A 26,819-nucleotide genomic window follows, 5' to 3' on the forward strand; every position below is an offset into this window, starting at 1 on the left:
TTTTGCATTGAAAAAAAGTAGATTTTGTTTGTATATGCTGTCAATTATTAGTTCTTAGAAGAAAGAAAATCAGAATATGCAATATTCCAAATCGGTATCATCAAGTCACACACTTGAAACCAGTTGACAATCACACCAAGCCATATTGTGATATTGATTTTATTTTGATTTGGTTTGTATTATGGCCTAATAAGCAAATATTTGCTGATGTTGGCCTGTGACTGTTGCCGCTTGCATTGAGTTTTTGTTGAAATATGACTGACATTGTAATTATCAGGGTTGGATAAAAGCTTAGCGTGCCTGTGTTTGTGCTGAGGGCTCGGCTCCCTACTGGGCCCTAACTGCAGACAGAGAATATAAACATAAATTGACGTCGCACTGTATTTCTACCAAGAATTTCTGACTTTTTTTTGGCACCCTGTAAAGACACTAACTTCTCTGCTTCATTCATGCATATTCAAGAGCGCACAATGTTTAGTGCTTAGTTATAGAATAGCTATAGAGAGTGTTATGTTGGTCTAAAGCATAATAACAGGATGACTGGAACCAAAACTTCCTCACGCACCAGCAGTTCCATTTCCATTTCACTTATTATTTATTCATAATTTTGAGTTACTCGGGTCCATAAACTAATATAACATTAACTATCTAATTAGATTATTAGACTTGTTCCTATTTCTTTCTCGTTCAGTGTCTCTGTGGCATTAACATGTGATGCTTTATAGAGTAGTGGTTATCCTTACAAAAATGCTGAAAATGACAGTTAACATATGATGCCAGCCAATTTAATCTTCTTAGCACACGGCCAGTGACAAAATGACAGAGCAAGTCTTATTGCAATGCAACTTTTGAAGCTCCTAATTGAATTGTAAGACAGCCAAAAAACTCACAATGGCAGTTTCAAGCTTGTGAAAGGCCCAAGACTGGCCAAACGTAGCTGTCAGCACAGTCAGGTACTGAATAATGTCTTTATCAAAATAAAATAGCAATTGCATTTTTCAAAGACAGGATGACCAGGAATGCAAAGCAGCCATGTGATATCCATGTAATTATAACAAAATGATATGAGTCGTATTACCTACATTATTATTACCTACACCATACATTTTAATGCATACATTTGTGATGTAGAAAGTGCCAGTTGACTGTACAGCAGTGGTTGTGTAGAGGAGATGGTTTGGGCTTGTATTATGCTAGTGATTAACTGTAGTCTTTATCAGCAGTAGAAAAAGTGTGAGAACAAATTTGTGTGTACGCACCTGTTGTGAATCCATAGCCACCTTATTTGCTCTCAGCTGTTTGTCTTTTTTTCTGCCTCTGTGTCATTCCTGTGCATATGTTTAATGTCTGAAAGTACAAAACACTGACACATAATCAGAACTTAGAACTCAAGGACAGTTAATATGTTGACTGAATATTTTTGTATTAAAGAGGAGAAACATTCTTTGCTATGTACAATCTGCTTTTGCTATGTACGTGCAGCTGTCCAGGGAGAACATTTATTGGGCAAGTGTGCTCAGTCACAACAAGTAGAAGTTTTAATTTATGTGTGTAAATTCAGATTTAAAATTAAAAGAGAGTCTATCTATACGTGACATTCAAGTTTCCATGGTAATCAGTCACTCACGACTTGTCACTGGGTCACGGCACACCCATACTCGCACATGTGTCCATAATTTTAATAAAGATTGTGAGTTCAATGAGTTCAAAACGTCAAAAAACTCTTTGCTCCTTTTTTTTTTTTTTTTTAAACTAAAACGTCAAGCGCTGTAAGTTGGCATGTGTTATTTTAATTGTTTTGCACAATGATGAATAACTCTGCATCAGAGTCTTCCTACACAGTTTGGAAAATTATGGAATTTGATTTGAGTAATTTCCAGTTCTGGAAAAATATGGAAATTAGACAAAGGTTAGAAAAAAAAAAACTGGTATTACACTTGACATTTTGTCCCCCTCACTTTTAATACGATGGCAATACCCCTGCACAAAGCAAAACAAAAACATACATAAAATACACACACACACACACACACACACACACACACACACACACACACACACACACACACACACACACACACACACACACACACACACACACACATATTAATAGGACTACTAATGGATGTTTACTTAGTACCTCTTTTTTAGTTTGTGGCATTTATTAAAATGATGTGCTACTGAAGATGAAGTAGGTCCTTCAAGTAATATTTGAAATGTGTAATTTTCATGGAATGACTGGAACTCAGGAATAATCTGCTGTCCCTTTCTTGAAATCTTTCTTATCTTTTCCTGCTTACCTCTTTAAAGGGGTCATGAACTACATTGTTTTATAATGTTTTCATCTTTTTTGATTTTTTTTTTTTTATCATTTAGAAAGGCATTTTTCCTACCCTGATTTTAGCCCTCTGATTTAGCCCTCAGTGTAAATGCCCAATGCTGTCATTGGCTAACATTTTTGTATATATGAAATAGCTAAGTATTACATGTGGAACTCTCTGGAAAACTTTTAGCACGTTTTTACTATTACAGCTCTCTAGGTTAACTATAATCATGAAAAGGGTCGATTATAGCATTATATGTACATCTATGGCATTATATTTAGATTGTGGCATATAAGGTTGCAGGTTGAAATGATCAACTTCACATTGTTTCTCTAAAGCCCCTTTCACACTGCGATTCCGGCAAATACACGGATAATGCGACCCGGCATTTGTTCCCGGGTCGCTAGATTTGGTCCATTCACACTGCCAGCGAAATACCGTAATATGTGCGCTTTCACACACAACCCGTAACGGTCCCGGGTTGAGTTGACACGTGAAATCCTGATGTGACGTATAATGGCGAGCGATCTCAGCTTCAGCGCGGATAGTAAGGAGCTCCGTGGTCTCGACTTGTGTCCAGTTTGCCCACATTTCTGCTTGTTTAATTTTAGTTTCTTTTGTATACAAACACTCTCTGCGTTTAAAACACTGACTAGCTCTTCTGGCACTGCAGGGTTGTATTATTGAAAAAACAAGCTCTAGGAGTCGCACGATAACTATGTAACTTTACACGTTGCGGCATTAGTTTTGGCTTTTGTTCACACAGCGCTCGTCCCGGGTCGAATACCGCAATATTACTAGGTTCCCGACCCGGGTCGAATTCGGTAATCAATCCCGGGACGTGGTTGCTTTCACACAGAAGGCGACCCGGCAATGTTCCGGGAATATTGTGGGTCCGACGTGCAGTGTGAAAGGGGCTTAAGTGTGTTGTTGGCAACCTTCTGTCTCTAGAGACAATGGAGTCTGCACCTGAGTATTTACTTAGCTGTGGAGCAGCAGCACCGGCTGTGGCTGAATAAGCTGATGCGGGAGCTGCAGCTGCTGCCGCACTTGCTGCAAGTGTAGTCCGTGGTGGGTACTATGGGGGGAGCAGTGGTAGGCTGGGTTCTTTGCTGTTTGCGGCTCTTCCTTTCCCCTGATAACAGGAGGGAGTTGCGAACTGCGAAGCCAACCCCATAGAGTCTGCGCACATCTGACTCCAGACCTTGCCAGAAGAACGTATAGTCCTTCTCTTTGAGACTGCCACTGGAAGTGAGGCGTGTCTCCTGGAGGGTGGCGATGTCGATGTTCCGCTTTGCGAGCTCGTGGTCGATGATGGCGGTTTTCCTGGCGTCAGAAAGGCCAGGACACATTGTTCTGACGTTCCAGGTTGCCAGCCGCAGGGCTGGCAGTTTATTTTTCTTTCTGTGTTTTCCTGCTCAGTTTTACAACAAGCCTGTCGATTTTTTCCTAAGCATCGCACCCGATGAAGCAAGCAAGTTGTGGCGAGGTAGTACCTTATTGCCCGGGGGCTGCCTGGGTTGAGGCGGACGGTAACTTCCCAATGGAGTCAGAAGACTCCTCCCACCGTCGAGAGCAACCCCTAGCGCCCAGGTCTACGGCAAACGAGCCTGGGCTTATCACTGGTGTCTGCTGCTCCCCGTGTTGAGTCTAAGCTGAGACAGCGAAGCTGGAGTGACCTTTCCAGGTGCAGGCCTAGGCGAATAGTTTGCAGATCCTAGAGTGCCCAGTGCCAGGATCTCCCTCTCTGCGTGTCTGGCAAAATCCGACAGAAAGGCAAGCCGATACGGCCGGTGCCAGCGCAGCTGCAGGAGGTGCCAGAAGACTATAAGACTAAGGCCATAAGACTATGGCCTACTTTCTCTAAGTAGGATGAAAATAATCTGTTAAACTATGATTAAATTCTATATAATGGATCAAAGAACAAATCAAATCGTCAATTTGTCAGTAACTGAGTTTTGGACACGTAAGAAAAGCTTCCATAATTACTAACAGTGCAAACAAAATGTAAGTAAGAGATTTGTTAAATATTATTATGTGAGTTTTGGTACGTGTCCAGAACTCAGTCACTGACAAACTGACAATTTGATTTGTTCTTTGATCCATTATATAGAATTTAATCATATAGTTTAACAGATTATTTTCATCCTACTTAGAGAAACAATGTGAAGTTGATTATTTTTTCACTGGTTTGATTTGTTGACACATAGACAAAGAACTAGCCTAGAAATCTAGACGCACCCTAGCGGCAGCAAATTTCATCTGCCCGCGAGTGTCTAGCAACTCTCCATACCCTTCTGAGCTGTAATCCCCTAACTCTTGCCGGGCCAATCACATCGTGTATAGAGTCGGACTCTGTTTCACCTTTGTTACTCTGGTTGGTGGTAGCGCTATCGTATCATGTGCAGAGGGAGTTTGAAAGACAACCGTTTATCCCGCCCCTCGGATTGAGCTCTGTCAATGGCGAGTTTCCAGACCAAACATCTTGATGTGGGTCTGGTTTGTCAGGCTAACAAAGAACATGACTGTACATGAATCATTACATATCAGAAATGACTGGTTACAGATCTGGCTTTCGAATCAACTTGGTTACTTGCATGTAAATATCCAAATATCCATCCCTTACATGCGTTTAATTGAACTAAATACATCGTCCTCTGATAAAACACATTGGCAGGTTACTTTTTTTGCGCATTCAAATCCGTGTTACTCACACACTAACGGAAATCGCAGCACAGCTTGAGCGCAAGTTAAGCAAACTGAACACAGAATACCTCCTTCAGGTAGTCTCGAATTCAGTACCCCTGAGCTCAGCTCACCCAGGTCCCCATGACAGCTTTCATATTACACAATTGTGTAATTAATTAAAAAAAATGTAATCCACCATATACAGAAAATCGCTCAAAGATATAAAATAAAATTGTTAAAACATTTGACTGTGAGATTGGTAATCTAATCAGGCTTCTCCTATCAAAGCATCGAATCTTTGACTATATGAGGTCACCCCTTCTATGATCGTTTGGATGGTAATGATGTTTCTATAAATAATAAATATTTATTCTGTACATTTATTTATACAGTATTTATTTATACATATTATCATTATTCAATTTTATTATTCAAGATTACCTAAATAAATGAAACGTATATCAGGTTTCAAAATGAATAAATATGATGGAATACATTTTTATACTGTATGTTCTGTAAAAAAAAAAATGGTTTTAAAATCTTACAATTTCGTTAAATGGGGAAAAAATATATACTTTTTTCTTAACAGAACAAAACCATACATATAGAGAATAATGGCTTCAGCTTAAAAATATTTATTGCAATTAGTATCTGTAGTCTGTATTCATGTATCTGTACTATATATATATACTATATATACTAGTTATACTAATAATAATTTTATTTATTTATTTATTTTATTGCAGAGTAATATTTTATTCCCATTAGAGTATTGAGTTTGTAAATATTTAACAGTTAGGTAAATGTGTGCTAAAACTAAAGGTGTTTTAGCGTGCAGCTGATTTAAACAGAAGCGTCAGCACAAGCTCTCATGGGTTTCCTGCAGCTTTTAGCGTTGAATGTGAGAGTGTGTCTATTCTCCCATTAGGAGTGCTAATGTGTTTTAGCGTTAACACACAAGAGAGAGACTTACCACAGCGCTCTCCCTGCACGAGTGAGACGAGAGGGAGGCAAGAGCAGGAGAGGAAAGAAATTAAGACACTGAGAAACTTTATGAGATGATGAGAAACTCAAAATGACACAAATTAGCAAAGTGCGAAATGACAGTAAGAATTAATGCGAATTAAACCGTTTTACGCTGTAGTCCTGTTATCGGCTCATATAATTTCTCCTTTCTCTCCCTGGCTACAGTTAAACTTCTGTTTAGCTACATTTGCAGTTCTAATGGCAGCAAATATAGGCTTTTTAGATGTTGGCAGTTTGGCACCTCAGCATCTACTCAGGGTGAGGGGAAAAAAGAAGATGCTGCAAATTAGATTTAGCTCATCACCACAGCAACACTGTCAGTAGGTAGATTTTGTGTTCCAGGACAAAAGGAAAATGGCTTGTTAGATTTAATTGAAGTGAGCAGGGCTAATGGAAACTCTTGGAGTACTGGACTTCAGTGAGAATCACAGTCAGGTGAGGCATGCGTCTGATGCCGCAGAAACTCGTCCACGCTTACATCTGCTTTATGAGTCACCGTGTTCAGTGAGTGAATGAACGGGGATGTAGCGCAATATGCTGCTGCATTCATTACGGATTTGGAGTTGTTTTTATTCCAGTTCTCATGAAAGCAGAGCAGATGACAGAGCGGCTCAGCACTGGCACATGAACATGGCACCAGCACAATATAAGCAAATCGAAAGTTTCCTTGTCGCTTGTATTTCAGTCTGTCTAGGCTTATTGAGCACATCAGCAGGTTTTGAGAAGTAAAAAAAAATCCATAGAAAAACAGGTTTTTAGCAACAATGTATGAACCTTTCAAGAGAGACGCTATGAGATAGCTTTTGTTACAATTTAGTACAATGTGCTATTTTTACCCTCAGACACTGGTGATGTATTTGTTTATTTTTTATTATTCTTTATATTTATATCTTCTTAAAAGTTTTCTGGAAGAATTTTGGAACTTAATTGTATATTTTCTTGCTATATATATATAATAGTATAAAATGTATGTGGGGGGGGGGGGGGTTACATTTTAATACTACATAATAATACATTTAATACTGAATAAATTATAACACATTTGATTTGACTCTGAATTGATCTATTTTTAAATTAAGTTGATCCACAACCTAAATGGCCCTGGCATTTACACCTTAACACTGACAATCAACATACACATTATGGGTTTTGCACACATATGATATAGCCATTTTGTTATGTTTATGTTCTACATAAGCAAAAAATGATTACCTATATAATAAATTAAATTACTTATAAAGTGACAAGTACTGGTCTGAAAAAAAAGAAACAAACAAACTTCAGCATCTATCAAACACTTGATGTAGAAGAATATATATATATATTTTTTTTTTTTCTTCTACATAATCAAGTGTTTGATAGATGCTGAAGTTTGTTTGCTTCTTATATATTTGTATATATATATATATATATATATATATATATATATATATATATATATATATATATATATATATATATATATATATATATATATATATATATATATATATATACAAAAAATGAAAATAAATAAAATCATCTTTTGCAATCATTTGTAAAAGTTGCATGTTACATTTTAGCTTCTGTTTGAGTCACTGAAAAGGCAGATATGAACAACTGCTGAATGGGATTCTACCAGAAGAGGCTTATTTATGAGTTTGGATGCTACTTCTTGTCTTGGACTACAGACTTTGACTCTCTGTATATTTAGGTTTTATATGTATATGTATATATACTCTGTATATTCTCTGTATTATATTTGTCTCCACATATATATGGCCTGCGCATTGTACAGTAAACATTGTTCTGCAATTATTGAAATTTGTGTTTTCAAAAAAAAACTTTATAGAGAAAAAACTTAAACATCTGGATATTGATATCTCTTTCTCTTATCCTTCCACAGGCTGTTGCTCCGTCGCCATGACGACCGAGGAGTGTCCCGTGCCACTTGGTGTGAGCCAGGTGGGGGCGGGGCTGTCCGAGGACTTCTGCCCCTCTCAGGGAGATGACATCATCGAGGAGGTGGGGCCATGCGATGATGCAGGCAGTGACCTCAGCACTTTGGTCGTGCCATTTCCTGAGTTGGCGCCAGTGGTTTTCTTCTGCCTGAAGCAGACCACCTGCCCACGCAACTGGTGCATTCGCATGGTGTTGAGCCCATATCCTTTATTAGCTGGTGCTCACAGGTCGTGAGTAGAGTGTGGGTTCTAACAATGGCTTTCACACATGGGTTGACTTGGAGGAAAGGTATCTAATTGGCACTATAGCCAGTCAACTTAATCCAGCTTCCTACTGCTGTTTAGTCAGCAAGGCAGTGATTAAGTGCTGCGAGATCGCAGCGACAAGCAGATCTAAACACACTGCGAGTGACAGCTTGACGCAGGCGGCTTGGCGTCGCACATGTCGTTGTCAACGACGAGACTTTCAGATTTGTCGCCGGTGACAGTGACATTAAGTTACAGTGTCAACATTTGAAAATGCAACTGGAAAGTCAAGAAACATACAGTCTGAATTGCGCAGTTAAATAATGAATTATCAAGTTGAAACATTAATGAATAACTTGAATTACATAGGTAAGGGTTTAAAGTGCATTGATAATGTATTCTTGGCTGATTTCTCTGTCCTTTGAAGTTTCGAAAGTTTTTTTTTCTTTTTCCTTTTTGTGTATTTCTGCCAGCTAGCCGTGGCTGCCTTGGGGACTCAGACTCCTTTGGAAAGTGTCTTAAATCGAATTTCACGTCTCTGCGTTGGTTTGGCTGACACTCTCATTTGGCTGGGCTCAGTGAAAGCCTTTTATACACGATGGGCACAGGTTTTCTTTTCCCCACAGAGGCCCAAATCTCCCATTGCTTGAACAGCCACAGGGCACTAATCAGCACCACTTGCTGTTACCACAAAGACGGGCGCGCTCATACACCGTCGTCTCCAGCTGCTAGCCGGCTAGTGAGCGGTTGCAGTAAATCTGCAAACACATCAGTTTCTGAGAAGACATTAGTACTCACACATCTATAAGGCATGCCAAATTTATTTCAATGGCTTAATGGGATGTCTCAGAAACTTATGATTTTATTACATGTAGGTAGAAAGGGAGGGGGAGAGAGCGAAGGATGAAAATATCCTTTAATTACTTTATTTATGGTCAAAGTGTGCGGAGATTAATTTTACATGCTTTAAATATTGGAGGACATTCGGGCTGTGATGATGCAAAGGAAAATCGTTTCACACTACTGGGGAACTTGGGGCTTATTGGTATCGAATGGTTTATATTTCAGAAATATTGAAATTAAAGTGGAGTACTATTTATCAAGCCCAAGGCGCAATTTGCTAATTATTTAGTAATAAGGGAGATTAGATAAGGGAGCAAAAGAGAGAAAATTATCTCTCTCCTCCTTTCCCTGCATATTTAATATGTTGGCAAAATGAATCATTATCTTTTTAATAGTTTGTGCATATTGTTGCCCTTGTCAAAACACTTTAATTGGTGATTTAGTGTTTTAGATATGAGGTCCCAGAGTGTTTGCTGTCACTTTGTTTGCATTTGAGGTACAGTGTAACCATGGGGCTACTTACAGTCAATTACTTTTTGATTTGCATAATGTATGCCTACAGTAACATGTATAAAAAGAAGCCTTTTACATCATAACGTTTGATCCATTTTAATTCAGATTTGAATTGCTAGCACTTCAACTTCAGCTATGAGCTAGCAATATGAACGTTGAGAGATAAAATACATTTTTCTTTCACTCAAAAAATTAAGTAATTGTTTTTTCACTGTGGAACTCAAAATTCATTTTAAAATGTTTTTAAATAATTTATTCCTGTGATAGCAAAGCTGCATTCAGCATCAGTACTCCAGTCTTCAGTGTCACATGATCCTTCAGAAATCATTCGAAAATGATGATTTGCTGCTCAAGAAACTTGAGAAAGAAAACACATTTTTTGTTGAAGAGGTTTACTTTTTTTACACTTAAGATAAATATAAAGTAAAAAAAAAAAACAGCATTTATTTAAAATGGAAATCTTTTGTAACATTATAAACATCTTTACTGCCACTTTGGGTTTACATCCTCAATAATAATAATAATAATAATAATAATAATAATAATAATAATACTACTAATAATAATACTACTACTACTAATAATAATAATAATAATAATAATAATAATAATAATAATAATAATAATAATAATAATAATAATAATAATAATAATACATTTTAAAGGAAATTATTACTGATCCCAAACTTTTTAATGTTATTTCATTTTTGTATAGGTGCAAATCAGGCTACAGATGGGCAAATAAAAGTATTTAGTCAGCCTCCAGTTGTGCAAGTTCTCCCACTTAAAAAGATGAGAGAGGCCTGTAATTTTCATCATAGGTACACTTCAACTATGAGAGACAGAATGAGAAAATAAATCCAGAAAATCACATTGTCTGATTTTTAAAGAATCTATTTGCAAATTATTGTGGAAAATAAGTATTTGTTCAATAATATAAATTCATCTAAATACTTTGTTATATACCCTTTGTTGGCAATGACACACTGTAAAAAATTATTTAGAAAAAAAGTTACCTGGTTGCCTTAAAATTTTGAGTTCATTGAAATTGATAATTGAGTTAATACAATGAACATTTTTTGAGATTTGACAACCTTTATTAAAATATTATTAACAGATTTTGTAAGCATATTGGGTAATTGTGTGTTTTATTTCTGATGACGCAGTGAAACATGCCAAGTTGTGCTATTTTCATGATTTATCACATTTTTATGTGGTTGAGAGAAAATAATATTTTGAATTTCTATTTATTAAACAAATTTCCTTCATTGTATCAACTCACAATTTTAATTTCAATAAACTCAAAATTTTAAGGCAACCAGGTTACTTACTTTTTTAAGTTAAACCAACAAAAAACAACCAAATTTTTTTACAGTGCAGAGGTCAAAGGTTTTTACACACTGTTGCTGGTTTGGCCCATTCCTCCATGCAGATATCCTCTAGAGCAGGGGCGTTTTGGGTCTGGTGCTGGGTAAGATGGATTTTCAACTCCCTCCAAAGATTTTTTATGGGGATGAGATCTGGAGACTGGCTAGGTCACTCCAGGATCTTGAAATTTTTCTTACAAAGCCACTTCTTCGTTGCCCGGGTGGTGTGTTTGGGATCATTGTCATAGCATAGTGTGTTACTGATGGAAGCCTTTGTTACTTTGGTCCGAGCTCTCTGCAGGTCATTCAATAAGTCCCCCATCTGGTTCTGCAATTTTTGCTCACCATTCTTGTGATCATTTTGACCCCACGGGGTGAGATCTTGCGTGAAGCCCCAGATCAAGGGAAATAATTAGTGGTCTTTTATGTCTTCCATTTTCTAATAATTGCTCCCACAGTTGATTTCTTTGCACCAAGCTGTTTACCTATTGCAGGATCTGTCTTCCCAGCCTGGTGCAGCTCTTGACAGCTTTTGACAGCTCTTGGTCTTGGCCATAGTGGAGTTTGGAGTCTGACTGTTTGAGATTGTGGACAGGCGTCTTTTTTACTGATAACAAGTTCAAACAGGTGCCAATTAATATAAGTAATGAGTGGAGGACAGAGGAGCCTTTTAAAGAAGAAGTTACAGGTCTGTGAGAGCCAGAAATCTTTCTTTTTTTGCAGGTGATCAAATACTTTTCCACCATAATTTGCAAATACATTTTCTCATCTTTTTAAGTGGGAGAACTTGCACAAATGGTGGCTGACTAAATTATGAATTATGTTATAACATGCCATGAAAGTAGTAAATATGTTAAACTTATGTAAGTGAAAAATGCCATTTTGTGTTAGGGTGAATTATTTTATTTTTTTCCAGGTGAACAATTTATTAATGCCAGTAAAATTTGTATTAAAAAGCTAAATAATATATATGTTTAAAAAAAATAATAATAATGAAAAAACTATTGATAATCCCTTAGGTAAAATGGAAAATTTTGCAAATGGTTACTAGTGTGTGTATGTGTATGCATCTAAACATTAGTTGTCAATTTCGACCACGCATTCTGTCTAAATCCTGGAGAGACCCACAAAGCCAGAACAAGACATTCAGCCACCTTAAATCTGCTCATTGTAATGCTCCCTAGGAATCAGTCCCCTCCCCGAGCACACCAAGGATGACAACGGCTGTCATCACAGTGCCCTAATGGAATAATGATATTCCAAACCTTTGACTTCCAGTACAAGAGGGAAAATTAGAATCTGTCAGCACTTCTAAAACCATTTAGTATCGGTTTTCAATCTATACCCTTGTTCATTGTTTTTAGTCTTCGAAGGCCTTTCAAATGCATGTATGCGTTTCATCTTTGTTCTTTATATAAAAGGTCTTGCCTCTTGATGGTATGATAGAATGATGAAATAATTGCCATTGTTACTTTAATTTGTAGTATTTGAACAGTTGCTTGATTGCTTCAGGATGTCACTCTCTGGATTGCCAAGAGTCTTGATTTCTCTCTCTCTCTCTCTCTCTCTCTCTCTCTCTCTCTCTCTCTCTCTCTCTCTCTCTCTCTCTCTCTCTCTCTCTCTCTCTCTCTTTCTCTCTCTCTCTTTCTCTCTCTCTCTCTCTCTCTCTCTTTCTCTCTCTCTCTTTCTCTCTCTCTCTCTCTCTCTCTCTCTCTCTCTCTCTCTCTCGCTCTCGCTCTCGCTCTCGCTCTCTCTCTGTAATAAAGGTGTAGCTAATAGACCTCAAACCTTCCTCACACATCACTTTTCTCTGTGCCAGACTGTCTAATTCAGCCCCCGTTTGTCCCGAAGAGATGTTGGGAACACGAGGTTAATACTAATCTCCAGTCCTGACCGGTCTGTGTTGCTATGACAGCTCATCACACAGGCAAGACTGATGCTCGCTCACCTTCTCAACCTGCCTTTGCCTGCGTCTCTCGTGTTTCTGTATCCTCCTCTAAAACCGTTCTCTCTTCCCATAGGCTTTTCGGAGGCTGAAGGATCTTAAAGGGATAGTATATATGCCAATAATGTAAATTCTGTCTTTATTCAGCCTTTTGATATTCCGAATCGGTTTAAAAAATATATCTTTGGGCCTGTTTTAGACCTCTAATTTGGATAGCTATTTAAACGTGTAAAGACCAGATTTAAATCCGATCACTCAATCCCTTCAGAAGGTGGTTTGAGATGCAGTCCCGTGAGAAAGTGTTAATGCTTCTGGTTGTTGAAGCCACAAATGTACATTTGATTCCTCCTAAAATGGTTCAAATAAATGTATGGGAGTGTTATAGGCTAGCCAGATATGACATCACTACAGCAACGCGACTCGCATGTGGTCCGTCGCCAATACGAAGATGAGTATCTCTCTTCAGCGAGCTGTTGTCTGTCTAGGCCTTTTTTCTCTTGTTCTCTTTCCCTCCATCACCTCTGCCTCTTTCCTCACCAGGCACTCAATAAGAACTCTCTGGTGTGTGATTTATGTCACAGCATGTTAAAGTAATTACTGAGGACTACCATCTCTCGCTGTCTATCGCTCACCTCCCCTCCCTCCGTTTCGACACCATTTGCGTGTGTGAATTTGACACTGTGCAGTAAATTCAGGCCGACCTCAGATCAGTCCAGAGTGCTGTTGTAATGGAGCGTTATAGTCCGTATATGCTGAGTGATGGTACAGCACTCTAATTTCAGATCAGATGGATTTTGGGGCGGTACAGCTGTGTTCGTAAATCTGACTTGAGTGCGCTTTTAGAAATCCAACAGAACAGTGAACCTACAATTTCGGAGAATTAGTTCAAACCTGTGTGACTTTATTGAATAGAAAAAGAAGCTTTCAAGGTTCAAAAAGAACCGTACAAGTTGTCCATAAAAGTTGTGAGCTATTTCTCAACTCTTATGAAGATTTGTATGATGAGTGAATAGTATGCTAGAAGAGTCAGATGTTTTTATGGTTACTTTCATGTTCCCCAGCAGAAAGTAAGTAATTTAGGTTTGGAACAACATCTTTTTTATGTGAAATATCCATTTAACGTAGAGGAGCTTTGACCTTTAAAGTGAGCTTTTTTTGATGTGGCTTTCAGGCAAATATGCTAAATCTCATCTCAAGTTTTGGATTAGAGTCAATGAAATGAATGCTTTATCTTCATCGATGTCACTGAAATGCTGTTGCTCATATTCATCTCCTGTCTGAGAAGCAGATGGTGTTGTAAAGTTTTATTTGATACAGTAAACGTGTCAGACAACTGAGGTGTCTTGGAGTAACAGCCGTGTGGGTGATGTACATGGAACAGCAACAAATGCCTGAGATTTAGGTGTATCTTTTAAATTAAAAATGTTTCTTTAATTTAGGTGTACCTTTGACATTTCTCAGCCTTTTTGAAATTAAATTTAGTTTTTCAGGTGCTCGCTTTTTGCCATCTGTACTTGTTTCTGGCTGTGATGATGGGAAGTGCAATCTTTCCTCTTCCTTTCCTGAGCTCAAATTGAGGTTTTTAAATTGTGTTCTCTGTTCTGTGCTGACAAATATCTTTTGTGCTGTTGACATTGACCCACCGATCATACTTTCCGAAACCGGATTTGTCTTCAACACAAACAAACAGAAGCACAATAGCTGTAGTAGATTAGTCTTCTGGTCCATCTGTGACTGCTTTAAAATCTTTTAAGAATGTGGTCTCGGGGCTGTGTGTTGAACAGCCGTTTGAACAGATTGTTTTGCTCTCGAACAGCACCTCTAAATGCCTGCGCACACTTTCTCGGACACATTCACACTTGCCTTGTGTAGGTATGTTTTCATGGGCCTTTGGATTACTGGCATCAGAAGTTTCACAGTGCCTCTCTTTCCTAACCATCATGGGTATTGGCGATTCCATCAGGCTTAAATGGTTCTCTCTCCATCAGCGTTCAGATGTGGGTATTTCCAAACCCTGCATTAGAGAGGCATAAATATATAGCGTTTAGTAGGCCCAGCTTGGTGTATAGGGGTGTCAAAATGAATTGTTTCTTCGATGCATGCGAGGACGATTCGGTATCGGTTCAGTAATAGACCGTAAATTATTCTAATGTTGCTGGTGCTTTTCTGACGTTATTTTTCACGTATGTGCTTTGACGCGGTAGCATACAAGGCCAGACAGAGGCAAGTGCGAGTAATTAAAAATGCTACAACTACTTTAAAATCTGACATCGGGGAACATTTCGGCTTTTATGAACAGCCTGTTAAGCTAGCTCTATAACACACTCGCTTGGGCTGTGCAGTTCAATTTCGATTTCGGCTCCCAACGATCACCAAAATAGTATAATCGAGAAAAAACTTTTATTTTGCCATTTTCTGTTTTGCAAGAACACTCGTCTTGCGCTCTGAATGAAACGCGCACGCGCCACATTCGCCCCTCCAGAAGCCACAAAGTCTCTCAGGTCGTGACTCGTGTGCATATCATCCGCTGGAATTTTAAAAACTCGGCGCGAGTAAAGATGGCAGAAGGAGGGCAGTTACAGCGTTTGGTAAGCAAAAAAGGCCAAACCAACTCTGTTGTCTGGCAACAGTTTGGCTGCGAGGACTCAGACGACGAGCAGAAACATGCTACATGCAAGATTTGCTACATAGTGGCTGCAACGCAAGGGAACACCCCGAATTCGTTTAACCACTTAAACATTAAACACAGAGTGACCTATGACAATCTAATAAAGAAACAAAAACATAAATCCACAACCCTCTCAACATCCTCCGTAACCCAGGCACCCATAAAGACACTCTACATACAACGCAACTCCCTATCCGGTGAAATCGGAAGGACACAAAAAAATAACTGATTCCGTTCCGAAGTTTCTTCTGCTTATCAAGCCTGCATTTATTTGATCAAAAATACAGACAAAAAAGTCATTGTGATATATTATTACAAATTTAAATAATTGGTTTTCAATTTATTATACTTTTTCAAATTATAATTTATTTCTGTGATACAAAGCTGAATTTTCAGGATCATTACTCCAGTCTTCAGTGTCACATGACATCCAGTCTCTCACTTGATCCTTCAGAAATCATTCTCATATTCTGATTTATTATGAGTGTCGGAAACAGTTCTGCTGCCCAATATATTTGATGAATAAAAGGTTAAAAAGAATTGCATTTATTCAAAATAAATAACAAATATTTTCTAATAATAGGCTATACATTTTCTTTACTATCACTTTTTATCAATTTAATGCTTGCTGAATAAAAGTATTGATTTATTTAAAAAACGAAAGGAAAAAAATACTGACCCCAAATTACTGACCAGTAGTGTATATTGTTGTTACAAAAGATTTCTTATTTTAAAACATTTGCTTTTTTACTTTTTATTTATTCTACTTTTTAAGTATCCCTTTAGCAGCCCTACCAGCATGTTGACTTGAGTCATTTTTATTCCGTCTTACATATTAGTTAACTTATTTGCTGTTAATTCTGGGGGCTGATGGTGAGCCAGCCTTTAATATTCTGATCGAGTTACTAGCTGGAATTTGTTGAATATATTTTGCCAAAATGTTGCCAACTTGTTTTCAAGAGATTGTGGAAGTGCACTTTATTGTTGATCTTATTTATTTGTAGTTATCATTTTTACTTGAATACTTTTATACTTTGATTTAAATGTTATATTATTTATTTTAATAGTTCATAAAGTACAACAAATGTTACAATTTCAATTTAAGAATTGTTGAAAGGTGTCTTTTTAATGAATGCAAAGTCATGTGAAATAATCGTGTTACATAATCGTGATTTCAATATTGACCAAAATAATCGTGATTATGATTTTTTCCATAATCGAGCAGCCCTAACACTCGCTATGTGTTAATCAAAGCTATGATTTATCAAAACAATTTCATTTAAACGTTTCACATAAATGTGTCTCCGCAAAATGGATATAAATCTGATCTTCAATTCCTGCAGTTTATCCAGATTCATGTCACGTCAAAACAACAGATATAAGATGCATTTTATTGCTCATCAGCTAATTTCAAATTCAAGGGCCAGAATATGAGTGAGCGCAGACACAGCAATGGTAAGATTATTCAGTTTCTTTACTTTTAATGAAGATGATTGTGTGTTGAGCACCTACGACTTTACTTTGGGTTTAATTTGCAGTTGTTTTTGTGCTGGCTTGATGAAGAGATACGCATCTGCTCGTCTCCGGTGATGCATGCTGCAGTTGTGCTGTCATATCTGGCTATGACATACCCTATAACACACTCTCACACATTTAGTTTTTTTAGTATTGTTGGAATGAGTAAAATTGATATACCGTATGTGATTTAAACAACGAGATGTATTAAGACATTAGTTTTGGCTCAAAAGAGACCAAGACCACCTCTTGAAGTTGCATTTGTTCTAAATGCTCTTGTTGTCTTGTATGCCCAGACTTTTGTTTGATACGTTTAAGAAGCGTGTTTTCTGTGAGCAGGTAAAATGAAAGGTTCCGTTCATGTAACTGACTGATAAAATTGTATACATGAGGATGCAGGGAATAGCCAATGCATCGGGATATTGAAATGAACCAAATCGATGAAATGATAATCGCAAACCTTGGTGTTTCTGTAGGGAATAGGGATGCAAATTAAATATTACAAATCTTGTTGTTAATAATAAGCTGATAATTATTTTCAAATTCAAGAAAAAAAAAACAAGGTTTCTTGTGGTTAATGTTATTTTCTAGTTTCAGATTAGAGTGTATCAGGTCAGCTTTCATTTACCTTGTCCTCGTTTGCATTTTTTCTAAAAAAACAAATAACATTTCCATTAAACGTACTTGCCTCGGAATCAGATAATATGTGTGTGTGTGAGACATATGTGTGTGCAGTCTGCTTTGCTCTGTGTGTCTGTATAAAGGAGGTCATGACTGCTGTCTGTTAAGACTCTGTCAATAAGCAGGTAGGAGGACCACTGAGTCTCTAACTGTGCAGTTGGCAGGGGCTGTTATAGGCTGTGCCCAGAACAGCATGAAGCAGTGACAAATAGAGGAAGCAGGAGAATGAACAAAATACAAAGGCAAATGGAAGGGAAGAGACTGTGTGAAGATAAGGGGTTAGAAGACCAGATTTACTCCCATAGGAAAAGTATGAAGAGAGATTAACAATGTCTGTGTGTTTGCCCTACTCAGTGACCTTTCACCTCTAGTGGAGCCAGGCCACCGATATGCTCATCACACACAGATAGAGGGAGACAGAAGGAGTAAGAGAACAATCAGTGAACCATGGGAGTTAGTTGAAATGGCAGTGCTTTGTCACTGTCAAAGCGACTGGACCAGACCTCCTCCTGCGCTACAGTAATGGTGCTCACAACAATATTTTTTCAAAACTTTCTTTGTTGCATACATTTTACTGCATTTGTTACAGTTATACAAATCGAATGTCAATCACATTAGATTTGTATTAGTGTAATAAAATGCAGTTGAGTAAAAAGTTTATTTAGTGGTTCTTTGCCTCCACGTTGTGCTTACTGCACAGCTAGCTGTGGATTATCCTGCTTATACCATGGCCATTTGCCAGCATTGAGAATTTAAAGCTGTTATAGATGTTTGCAGGGGTAAATTTGACTAGAATGGTTAAAATTACAGTTATTTTCATCAGTTTTGGCTTGTTAGATCTAGTGTTCTGTCCTATTTAAATCATCGATAAAGTAGTGTGTATGAATTACCTGGCTGCATCATCTTTCTACCATTGAAGCTGTGAGTTTAATTACTTCAAAAACAGCAACGATACCACTTGCTGAGATGTAATGTGGCAATTAAGTGGTGAAGCTAATTTATTAATACAAGTTGCTATGCTTCTTATTATATGTGTGCAGCACGATTGATCTGTGTCATAGGTGTGTGTGTGTGTGTGTGTGTGTGTGTGTTTGTGTGTGTGTGCATCAATGAAAGCAGCCCATTAATATAGAGCAGTGATTAAACTGATTTGCAACTACCTGTGCATTAAACGCTCACCTTCCAGCTAATCAGAATTGAGTATTCAGACAGATCATGCTATAAATAAATATATGGTTTACTAAAGGTAAACATTTTATTATGATTACTGTAATGATAATTACTATAATACTCTTGTGGTTGGTAAGATGTTTTTTGAAAGAAGTCTCGTCTGCTCGCCAAGGCTTTTATTAAACAATATAGGACATTTTGGGGTGGAAATCTTGTTACATTTTAAAACAACTTTTTTATTTCGATATTTTATAAAAGGTAATATATTCCTGTAATGGCAAAGCTTCATTTTCAGCATCATTACTCCAGTCTTCGGTGTCACATAATCCTTCAGAAATCATTCTAATATGATGACTTGCTGCTAAAGACACATTTTTGCACATCATATAATATTTCACATATCATCACTGTTGAAAACAGTTGTGCTGTTTAATATTTTTGTTGAAACTGAGGATGTATTGAGGAATAAGAAGTTCAAATAAGAAAAGAGCAACAATCATTTGCATAGTAAAAATCTTTTTGGCCATTTATCAATTGTTTAAATACTTTTATTCATCAAGGATGATATAAATTGGTCAACAATGATAATTTCTTTAAAAAAGAGAAAATCTTACTGACCACAAATGGTCCTTAAATCCCCAAATCCTGAAAAATATATAGTTTCTTCTTGCTCTTGGTTTGGTGGTACTGTATAAAATCTGTTTTTTGACAGGTTTCATGAGATTCATATATGTGCAGTGTGGACGTCCGTAAGGGTCTGGCCCATTGTGAATGAAATTACAGACAGGTAATGCAGGGCTTGTTAGATGGGCATCAAGTGTAAGTCACATTTCTGGCTTTTTCTTGGAAAGCAGCAAGCAGAACATTTTTAATGGTCTCCTAATCCAAAGCTTTTCATACTCGTTTCTGTCTCAGGCCTGTGGAGAATAGTATAGTCAAGATATTCTTTCCCACTGACCCTGGATCAGTGAACCTACTGTTCCCAGTGACATCCTGTTCTCTTGGAGTCAGAGTTAATCAGAGGGAGAAAATCCTCAGACATTTATACAGTATCCAGATTAATGTCACAGAGCTGTCAGCATGGAGTGGAGAGAGAGAAATGCAGAGGAGGAGAAGATTTATTTGATGTTCTGCTCACCAGCACATAAAAATGCTAATCCAGGTCATGACCTTTGTCTTGTTTCAATGTTGTTTCCTTTGTTTCAACCTGGGTGGCTGTTGGAGGACGTTGCAGGTCTTTGGAAGGTGGTTGTTGACTTGGAAAAGAAATTTAACCTAAGGTTGCTCTGAAGGGACTGTACCTGCAATCGATGTCCTGCAGTGTGCTTTAAATAACAAGCGTCTATTGAATGACAAATGAAGATTTGTAATTACAAATTCCCTCTAGCAATTATGCTGCCCTTGTCCAAACAGTTTCAAAACGGTTCATTCAAACTGTCAGTTCAATATAATATAACCATGTTCATTATAATGATGTAAATTACAGTGGGCAGACATTTTGCTGAGGTGAGATGATTTATAGTTGATCTTTGGTTTCGGCTTTTTGGATACCTGCGGGAGTTGCAGCTGAAATGTAGAGATGTTCATTGAGCATTCTGTCACCAGTTATTCAACCTTTAGGGATTTTTGGTTATCTTTCTTCTGCTATCTTTCCAAGAATAAAGTGTACAAGGTGTACGTTTTGTGATACTTTTATGGTGCTTTTGCATCCTTTTTTAGGCTTGTAACTGCATGGAAAAGAAAATGGAAACATCTTTTATAATTTATAATTGATCCCACATAATAAAGAACATTATGCTTCTTGTTTGAAATGGTATGAGGGTGAGGGTGACTATCCCTTTGGGTGAACTCTCCCTTTAAGACGCATGCTCTGGAAGTGATTTTTCTGTTGACAGTGGTGAGTCATTCAGATGTGATGATTGTTTTGTATTAATAGTTAAAGAGGTTGATCAGTTAATGCAAATTGAATCTGAACAGAACACGCTTCAATGGTTATATACATACATGCTGTTCAGGCACTTTCACACTTCCACGCTTGAACACATGGCTGAGAAGTCCCATATATGCTTGTGCATCTGTTATTATTTTCTTGCCTTTACTTTGACCAAAGGAACAAACATATTGTATTCATGTGATTTATATAATTATATAATTACTCAAAGCATTGACAGTACTCACATTTAAACTTGTTTTTGACTAGATACTGTTCTTGCTTTTTCTCCAAATGCGAATTGACGGTGCAATTCGCTTCAATTTACTTTTAAAGCATGAAGTGCCACAGAGCTCCAGTTCATCAGGATGATTTCTTTTGGCCAATTTCCCAGACAAATTAAGGAAGCAGACAGAAGTCCACAGAGATCCGAACATAGTTTAGACGATGTTATCACAGCCCACAACAGCAGCTTCTCACAGGCCTCAATCCGTTTCACGTTTTTTAAACAAACACCAGACATTCATTTGATTTACTTTTGTACTTGGATTGGTGGCGTATGTTGGATTTGTGAAATGAACTAATGTGTGTGTGTGACTCATTGCTGGCTGTCCTCACTCTCAGATCACCTGACATCAAAATTAGAATCCCACGCCCCTGTCCATAAATAAGCGCACACATGCACCTGCTGTCCTGTCACTGAAATCACTCTCAGCCACCAGTACAAACACTTCAGGTGTAATACATCTTATTGGTTGAGTTTTTGTGTGTGTGTAGTACAAATTTCCCTTAGCGGTCTAACACTGAGAATATATCAAGAATGTTCAGTACAGTTCATTATAAGAGAAATAAAATGTTCAAAACTCAGATTTTTTATATATATGGTTTTAGTGTTTCCTACAGATAAGAAACCATTTTTTGGTGACAGGCGGTCAGGGGCGTGGGGCATTGTTGGTGATTCTCCATTTTAACCTTAAAGGGGGGGTGAAATGCTGTTTCATGCATACTGAGCTTTTTACACTGTTAAAGACTTGGATTCCCATCCTAAACATAGACAAAGTTTCAAAAACTAATGTTGGACGTTTGATAGAGTATTTCTGTGTTAAAAATACTCCTTCTGGTTTCTCACAAGTTTCGGAGAGTTTTTTTCGAGTATGGGTCAGCTGACGTCGACAGAGAGGAAGGTTCTTGTATGGGCCGTACGGGCTCTTCCCCCGGTAGGGTGCGCGCGCGTGACTAGAGCGAAAGAGGAAATGCACGCCCATAAACACTGCTCTCAGGTGCAGATCCACTCATCCGTGAACACTTCTGACGCGCCCTATGGTCACGCCGCGCTCCACTTTATTCCTATGGGTGACATCAAGCAACTTCAACGCTTCAGCACAGCATTCCGGGAAGGCAGCGCTGCATTTGAACCGATTTGAACGCAGAAATGACGGGAAGCTTCATAACATCACGATTGAATCGTGTCGCAAAAGTGGATCTCCACAGTCACTGCTGTCACAGGACTTCACGAAATCAACAGTTGAAGTAATGCGTGTTTTTGACGGAGCAGTCCCAACGATAAAGGTTCATGTCCTGCTTTGGAAACAGGCGGTGAGTAAAACTGCTTCAAATGTCTATGTTGTTGGCTATCGTCACGTTTTCTTCTCCACGCTTGAGGACGTCACTGCTTTGTGCGTGCTCATCATTCTTTAGCTCCGCCCACACGATACGCTTCCAGGCGCTCGTTTTTTTTCCGGAAAGACTCGGTACAGCCTATATTTCTTTTATAAATGTAATAAAACTAAAGACTTTTCCGAGATATGAAGGATGCAATACTACTCTATAGGTACTCAAGATTGACCCCCCTTTAATTACTACACTAATTGTAATATAAATAATACAAAATATTTTAAGTGGTGATTAATGGTCCATAATTTTTACACACATAATAAATGTCAAAATATTTAATAAATAACAAACCAAAAGATATCCTAAAAATATTCAATAAATATTATGCTCTTTTTTGTTTTTGTGAATAGAGAGAGAGAGAGAGAGTGAGAGAGACTGAGAGAGAGATGCAAAAGTGACAGAGAGATGGAGGGAGAGCAGGGAAAGAAAATGAACAGATACTGCTGAATGTTTTAAACAGCGTTAAAAACGTTAATGAATATCGAGTCGACACGCATATGTGGCCGCCGGTGTCGACGATTCTGTGGAGCACCGCCAGATATTTGTCTATGTGTGGGAAACACTGCTGCATTCCAGGTGTAAAACTGACCGACTCTTACAGGAGTAAATACCTCTTATATTTTTTGTAGATCTGTTTAGCATTTTACTTATTAACTCATATGTCATTTAGTGAGTGTGTGTCTTTATGGAGTGTCTGCTTTTGTGGTGGCTGCAGTATTGGCATTGAGGTTTGGCAAAAGAGTCCTTTGGGCGATATTAGAAGTGAGGAAGCAGCAGGATTGGGATAATTTAACATCGTATTGGCTTATTGTACAAAACATGTATTAGTGGCCTCTGAGAACTGACCCTCCCAGGCCTCTTTTTCTCAGTGTACAATTATCTCGTGCTGGGTTAGCCGTCAGACTAAATGATGTCCTTTTGTACCGTTAATGTGTCAAAGTCTGTCTAACTCTCAGCAGGGCTGCTGTGGGCTACGTCTGTCTCTGTTAATGGCGTGTGTGAAACTGATCTATTTCAGCCAATTTAAATAAGGCACTCTTAAAGATATTACCTAAATGGCCAGTAGCCATAAGCACTGAGGAAAATGATGTTAACACCCTTCTGATTATTAGGTAACATAATGGACAAAATTGAATGCTATTACTCAGAAGTTATCCAATAACTCTTATAGTCTAACCGCTCATGGGTTTGTTATTTCCTAAAAGCCTATATACCTCAATATAGTTGAATTTTCAAAAAAATTTGGGCCACGTTTGTTTTGTAGTCTGTAATTTAGCCATCTGTGGGGCTGTGGAGGACAGCTGTAGGGGTGGTGCGCTCATGACTGGCTTATTTGAGTCTGTCGTGTCTAAGTGATAGACTGCAGATGTGCAGCTCCAGCGGCTCAGTGGCAGATAGTCTTGATACCGGTTGTGGAGGGATTTTATTGTTACAACCAACACCAGAATGTTAAGATGTACATGCATGTAATTTATTACTAAATGTTTTTTTTACTTAATTTTTAAGGTCACATTTATAAAAAACGCTGTGCCTTTGTTCACTGCCCATTTAAAATTTACAGGTCTTTACAATCAAATCTTGTTTTTGTTTTTTTTTTGTTTTTTGTTAATTGTATTAAAGGATATTTTTAAAGAAATCATCCACGAGCTCCTGACGTGAAGGAAGTTCCAAATTGTTTTTAATGAAATTCATTTAGCTGCCTTATAAATCAGAATCCGCAATGGTGGATGAAGTGTGAGAATTTTCAATTGAATTCATTTAATGACAATGTTCAATTTGCCCATTATATATATATATTTGTTTATACTTCTAGGGAAGATGTTTTAGTGGCCTTCATTTTGGAAGGATTTTCCCATAGGGGTGTCCAGTCGTGCTCCCGGAGGGCCACTATCCTGCAGAGCCTTCAACCCAAAATAAACACACCTGAAAATGCTAATCAATGTCTTACTAGGCATGCTAGAAACTTCCAGGCTGGTGTGTTAAGACAAGTTGAAGTTGAACTCTGCCGGACAGTTGCTCTCCAGGACCGACATTAGACACCCCTGTGATTTTTAAAAATTGTGTCTGTTAAATATTTACAATCCAAAAAACAAATCAATTAGCTATGAGGTAAATCACAATATTACAGACTTTGAACTTTGAAGGAAGAACAACAACATAAAATCTTACAAAAAAGACAAATGTAAGTCCGTGTAGTTAACACCTCTAATGAGAGGGAAAATGATAAACATAATGACATAATTGAAATAAAAACAATGTATGAATGTAAAACGGTTATGAACAATATATTTAATTTATTGCAAAATATGCATATATGTACAAAAGTTCAAAGGTGTCAGAAATTATACTATTGTCTGAGGTCAACTAATGATGTTCGTGTGGTTTTTACATTCAAAAACATCATAACTAATAAGTAATAGGCTATTTTCTACACTGGTTTTGAAGCTCTCTCCTGAACGCTGGGCTTTAATATTGAATAATCTTCAGCTCCCCTGTCAGTTCAGTTCACATGAGGGAGGGATTGTTTTGAAAGTGGCAACCGGAATGATTCTCTTGATCACAGGGCTCATAAATGTCTTTATCAAACAAACAAAATAATTTATTTCTCATCCACCCACGATTGATTGGAATATTATTTTTAGGGATGCAGCGATACCATTTTTTTAGAACCGATCCAATATTAAAAATTCTGAGTATCGGTCGATACTGATACTAAACCGATTCGATACCAATGCAGTTTTGTTTAAAAATTCTATGTAGAATTTCTAAATCTAATTCTGTCTGTTGAATTGAAAATCACTCTTTTGTGAGTTTAACACAATCAACTTAATACAGACTTCATTATAAAGAAAAACAACAAATAGAAAATAGATATATAAAATCACAATCTATGACAAAAATAGCCTACTACTAGGGCCTATAGATGGCGAATAAATTAAATTAGTGAATAATTCAGCAGCAAAAGTTACAAAATCACGAGTAAACAATAATTTAAATTAGTATAAAATCTAAACATTTAGTGGGGGAAAAATAAAGGAAACCACAAAAGTGAATTCAGCATGTGTATTGCTGCTAGCTAGCGCACGCCGATCAGCTCCATGAGTTGGTGGGCGGGGCTGCTGGATTAGTCACGCTGTATAGGTGGTGTTTCGCAACAGAGGATGTCAAGATGCGCACACAATCGTTTTCTGGGCCTGGTGTCTATAAAAGCTTTTCTTTGACTAACAATGAAGATTTCAGCTCTGAAACTTACAGAATATTCTTATTACCATGACCTTTTATATATCAAAAGCTCAAGGGAAAGTTTATTTCTCAATTCATCACCCCTTTAAGAAGTTTGAGAGTGTTTGATTGACTTGCAGGTGCTAAAGTTCTTTTGGCATGTTTTGGTTTTCTGATTGGTTGGGATTTTTTTCGATTCATGGGTAAATTTAAGTATTAGTCAGTTTAATTAAACACAATTATATAAATAAGCTGAAATAATGCAGGCTAATATTTTCAACAAAAGCATATACCATAGATTAACAACATCATAGCTCACAGTAGGTCTGTCTTTAAAGGTTTATAAATTATTATTAAAAGCTATTTTCCTATAGAGAAAATGAATGGGAAATGATTACTAATTCCGGAACACGTCTGTTGCACTCTGTTGGAATCATTTGTAAGTGAAGTCACCTGTGAGGTCTGTTTGCATGCTATAGGAGTTCCTTTATTCAGTCTGTCACTCTTAGGGTGCGTCTCACTCAGCTGCCTAGTTCAGTAGTCAGAGCACTGATCAGGACTCACTACTGAACTAGGGAGCTGATTGAGAATACCACCTTAGATGGCAACTGCTAAATGTGGTGCAATAGTTTTTGGAACAGATCCATTGTTTCCTTTTTATATAATTCATGTTTCCATAGCTTAAAATAGCACTTTGAATCTAAAAAAAAAATCTGCAAGCCTAGCTAATACTCAGGAGAGAGTTAGCTAACAATGAGAAAAATAAATGAATGTATCTCCCAACACTGGTGGCAGTTTAAGCCTTGCATTGCACTACTCCGCTCAAATAGCTCAGAGAACCATCATAATCGCCTCTTTCATTGTAAAAGTGGTTATGAGCTATATTATCCATGGCTGAATGAGTATGGATGTGTGTTAATTCTAATCTGGCACACAGCACTCTTTAGTATTGGTAGCTTGCAAATTGTGATGTAGGAATTGTTCTAAATGTCTTCAACCAACCAAATGATGGCGGCTGTTGACTGTTGTGTTGTTTATCACAAATGTTGTTATTATAGCTTGACCCA

The 26,819-nt window shown here is 37.6% G+C and overlaps 1 protein-coding gene across 4 annotated transcripts in view; it reads left to right on the forward strand.

The window, feature by feature from the left end:
* Window positions 1-26,819, forward strand: part of cacna1ia (calcium voltage-gated channel subunit alpha1 Ia) — a 285,196-nt gene that overhangs the window by 78,873 nt on the left and 179,504 nt on the right. For 3 of the 4 annotated variants that reach the window (XM_067415070.1, XM_067415065.1, XM_067415059.1), the window contains exon 2: window positions 7,924-8,178. In XM_067415070.1, the coding sequence (XP_067271171.1) occupies window positions 7,941-8,178 (238 nt within the window). In that variant the 5' untranslated portion in view covers window positions 7,924-7,940. Of the gene's footprint in view, window positions 1-7,923; window positions 8,179-18,263; window positions 18,282-26,819 lie in introns of those variants that run through there. The other variant, XM_067415076.1, reaches the window with a different exon arrangement.

The sequence above is a fragment of the Pseudorasbora parva genome, chromosome 2 (assembly GCF_024679245.1).
Source record: "Pseudorasbora parva isolate DD20220531a chromosome 2, ASM2467924v1, whole genome shotgun sequence".
Taxonomy (NCBI): Eukaryota; Metazoa; Chordata; class Actinopteri; order Cypriniformes; family Gobionidae; genus Pseudorasbora; species Pseudorasbora parva.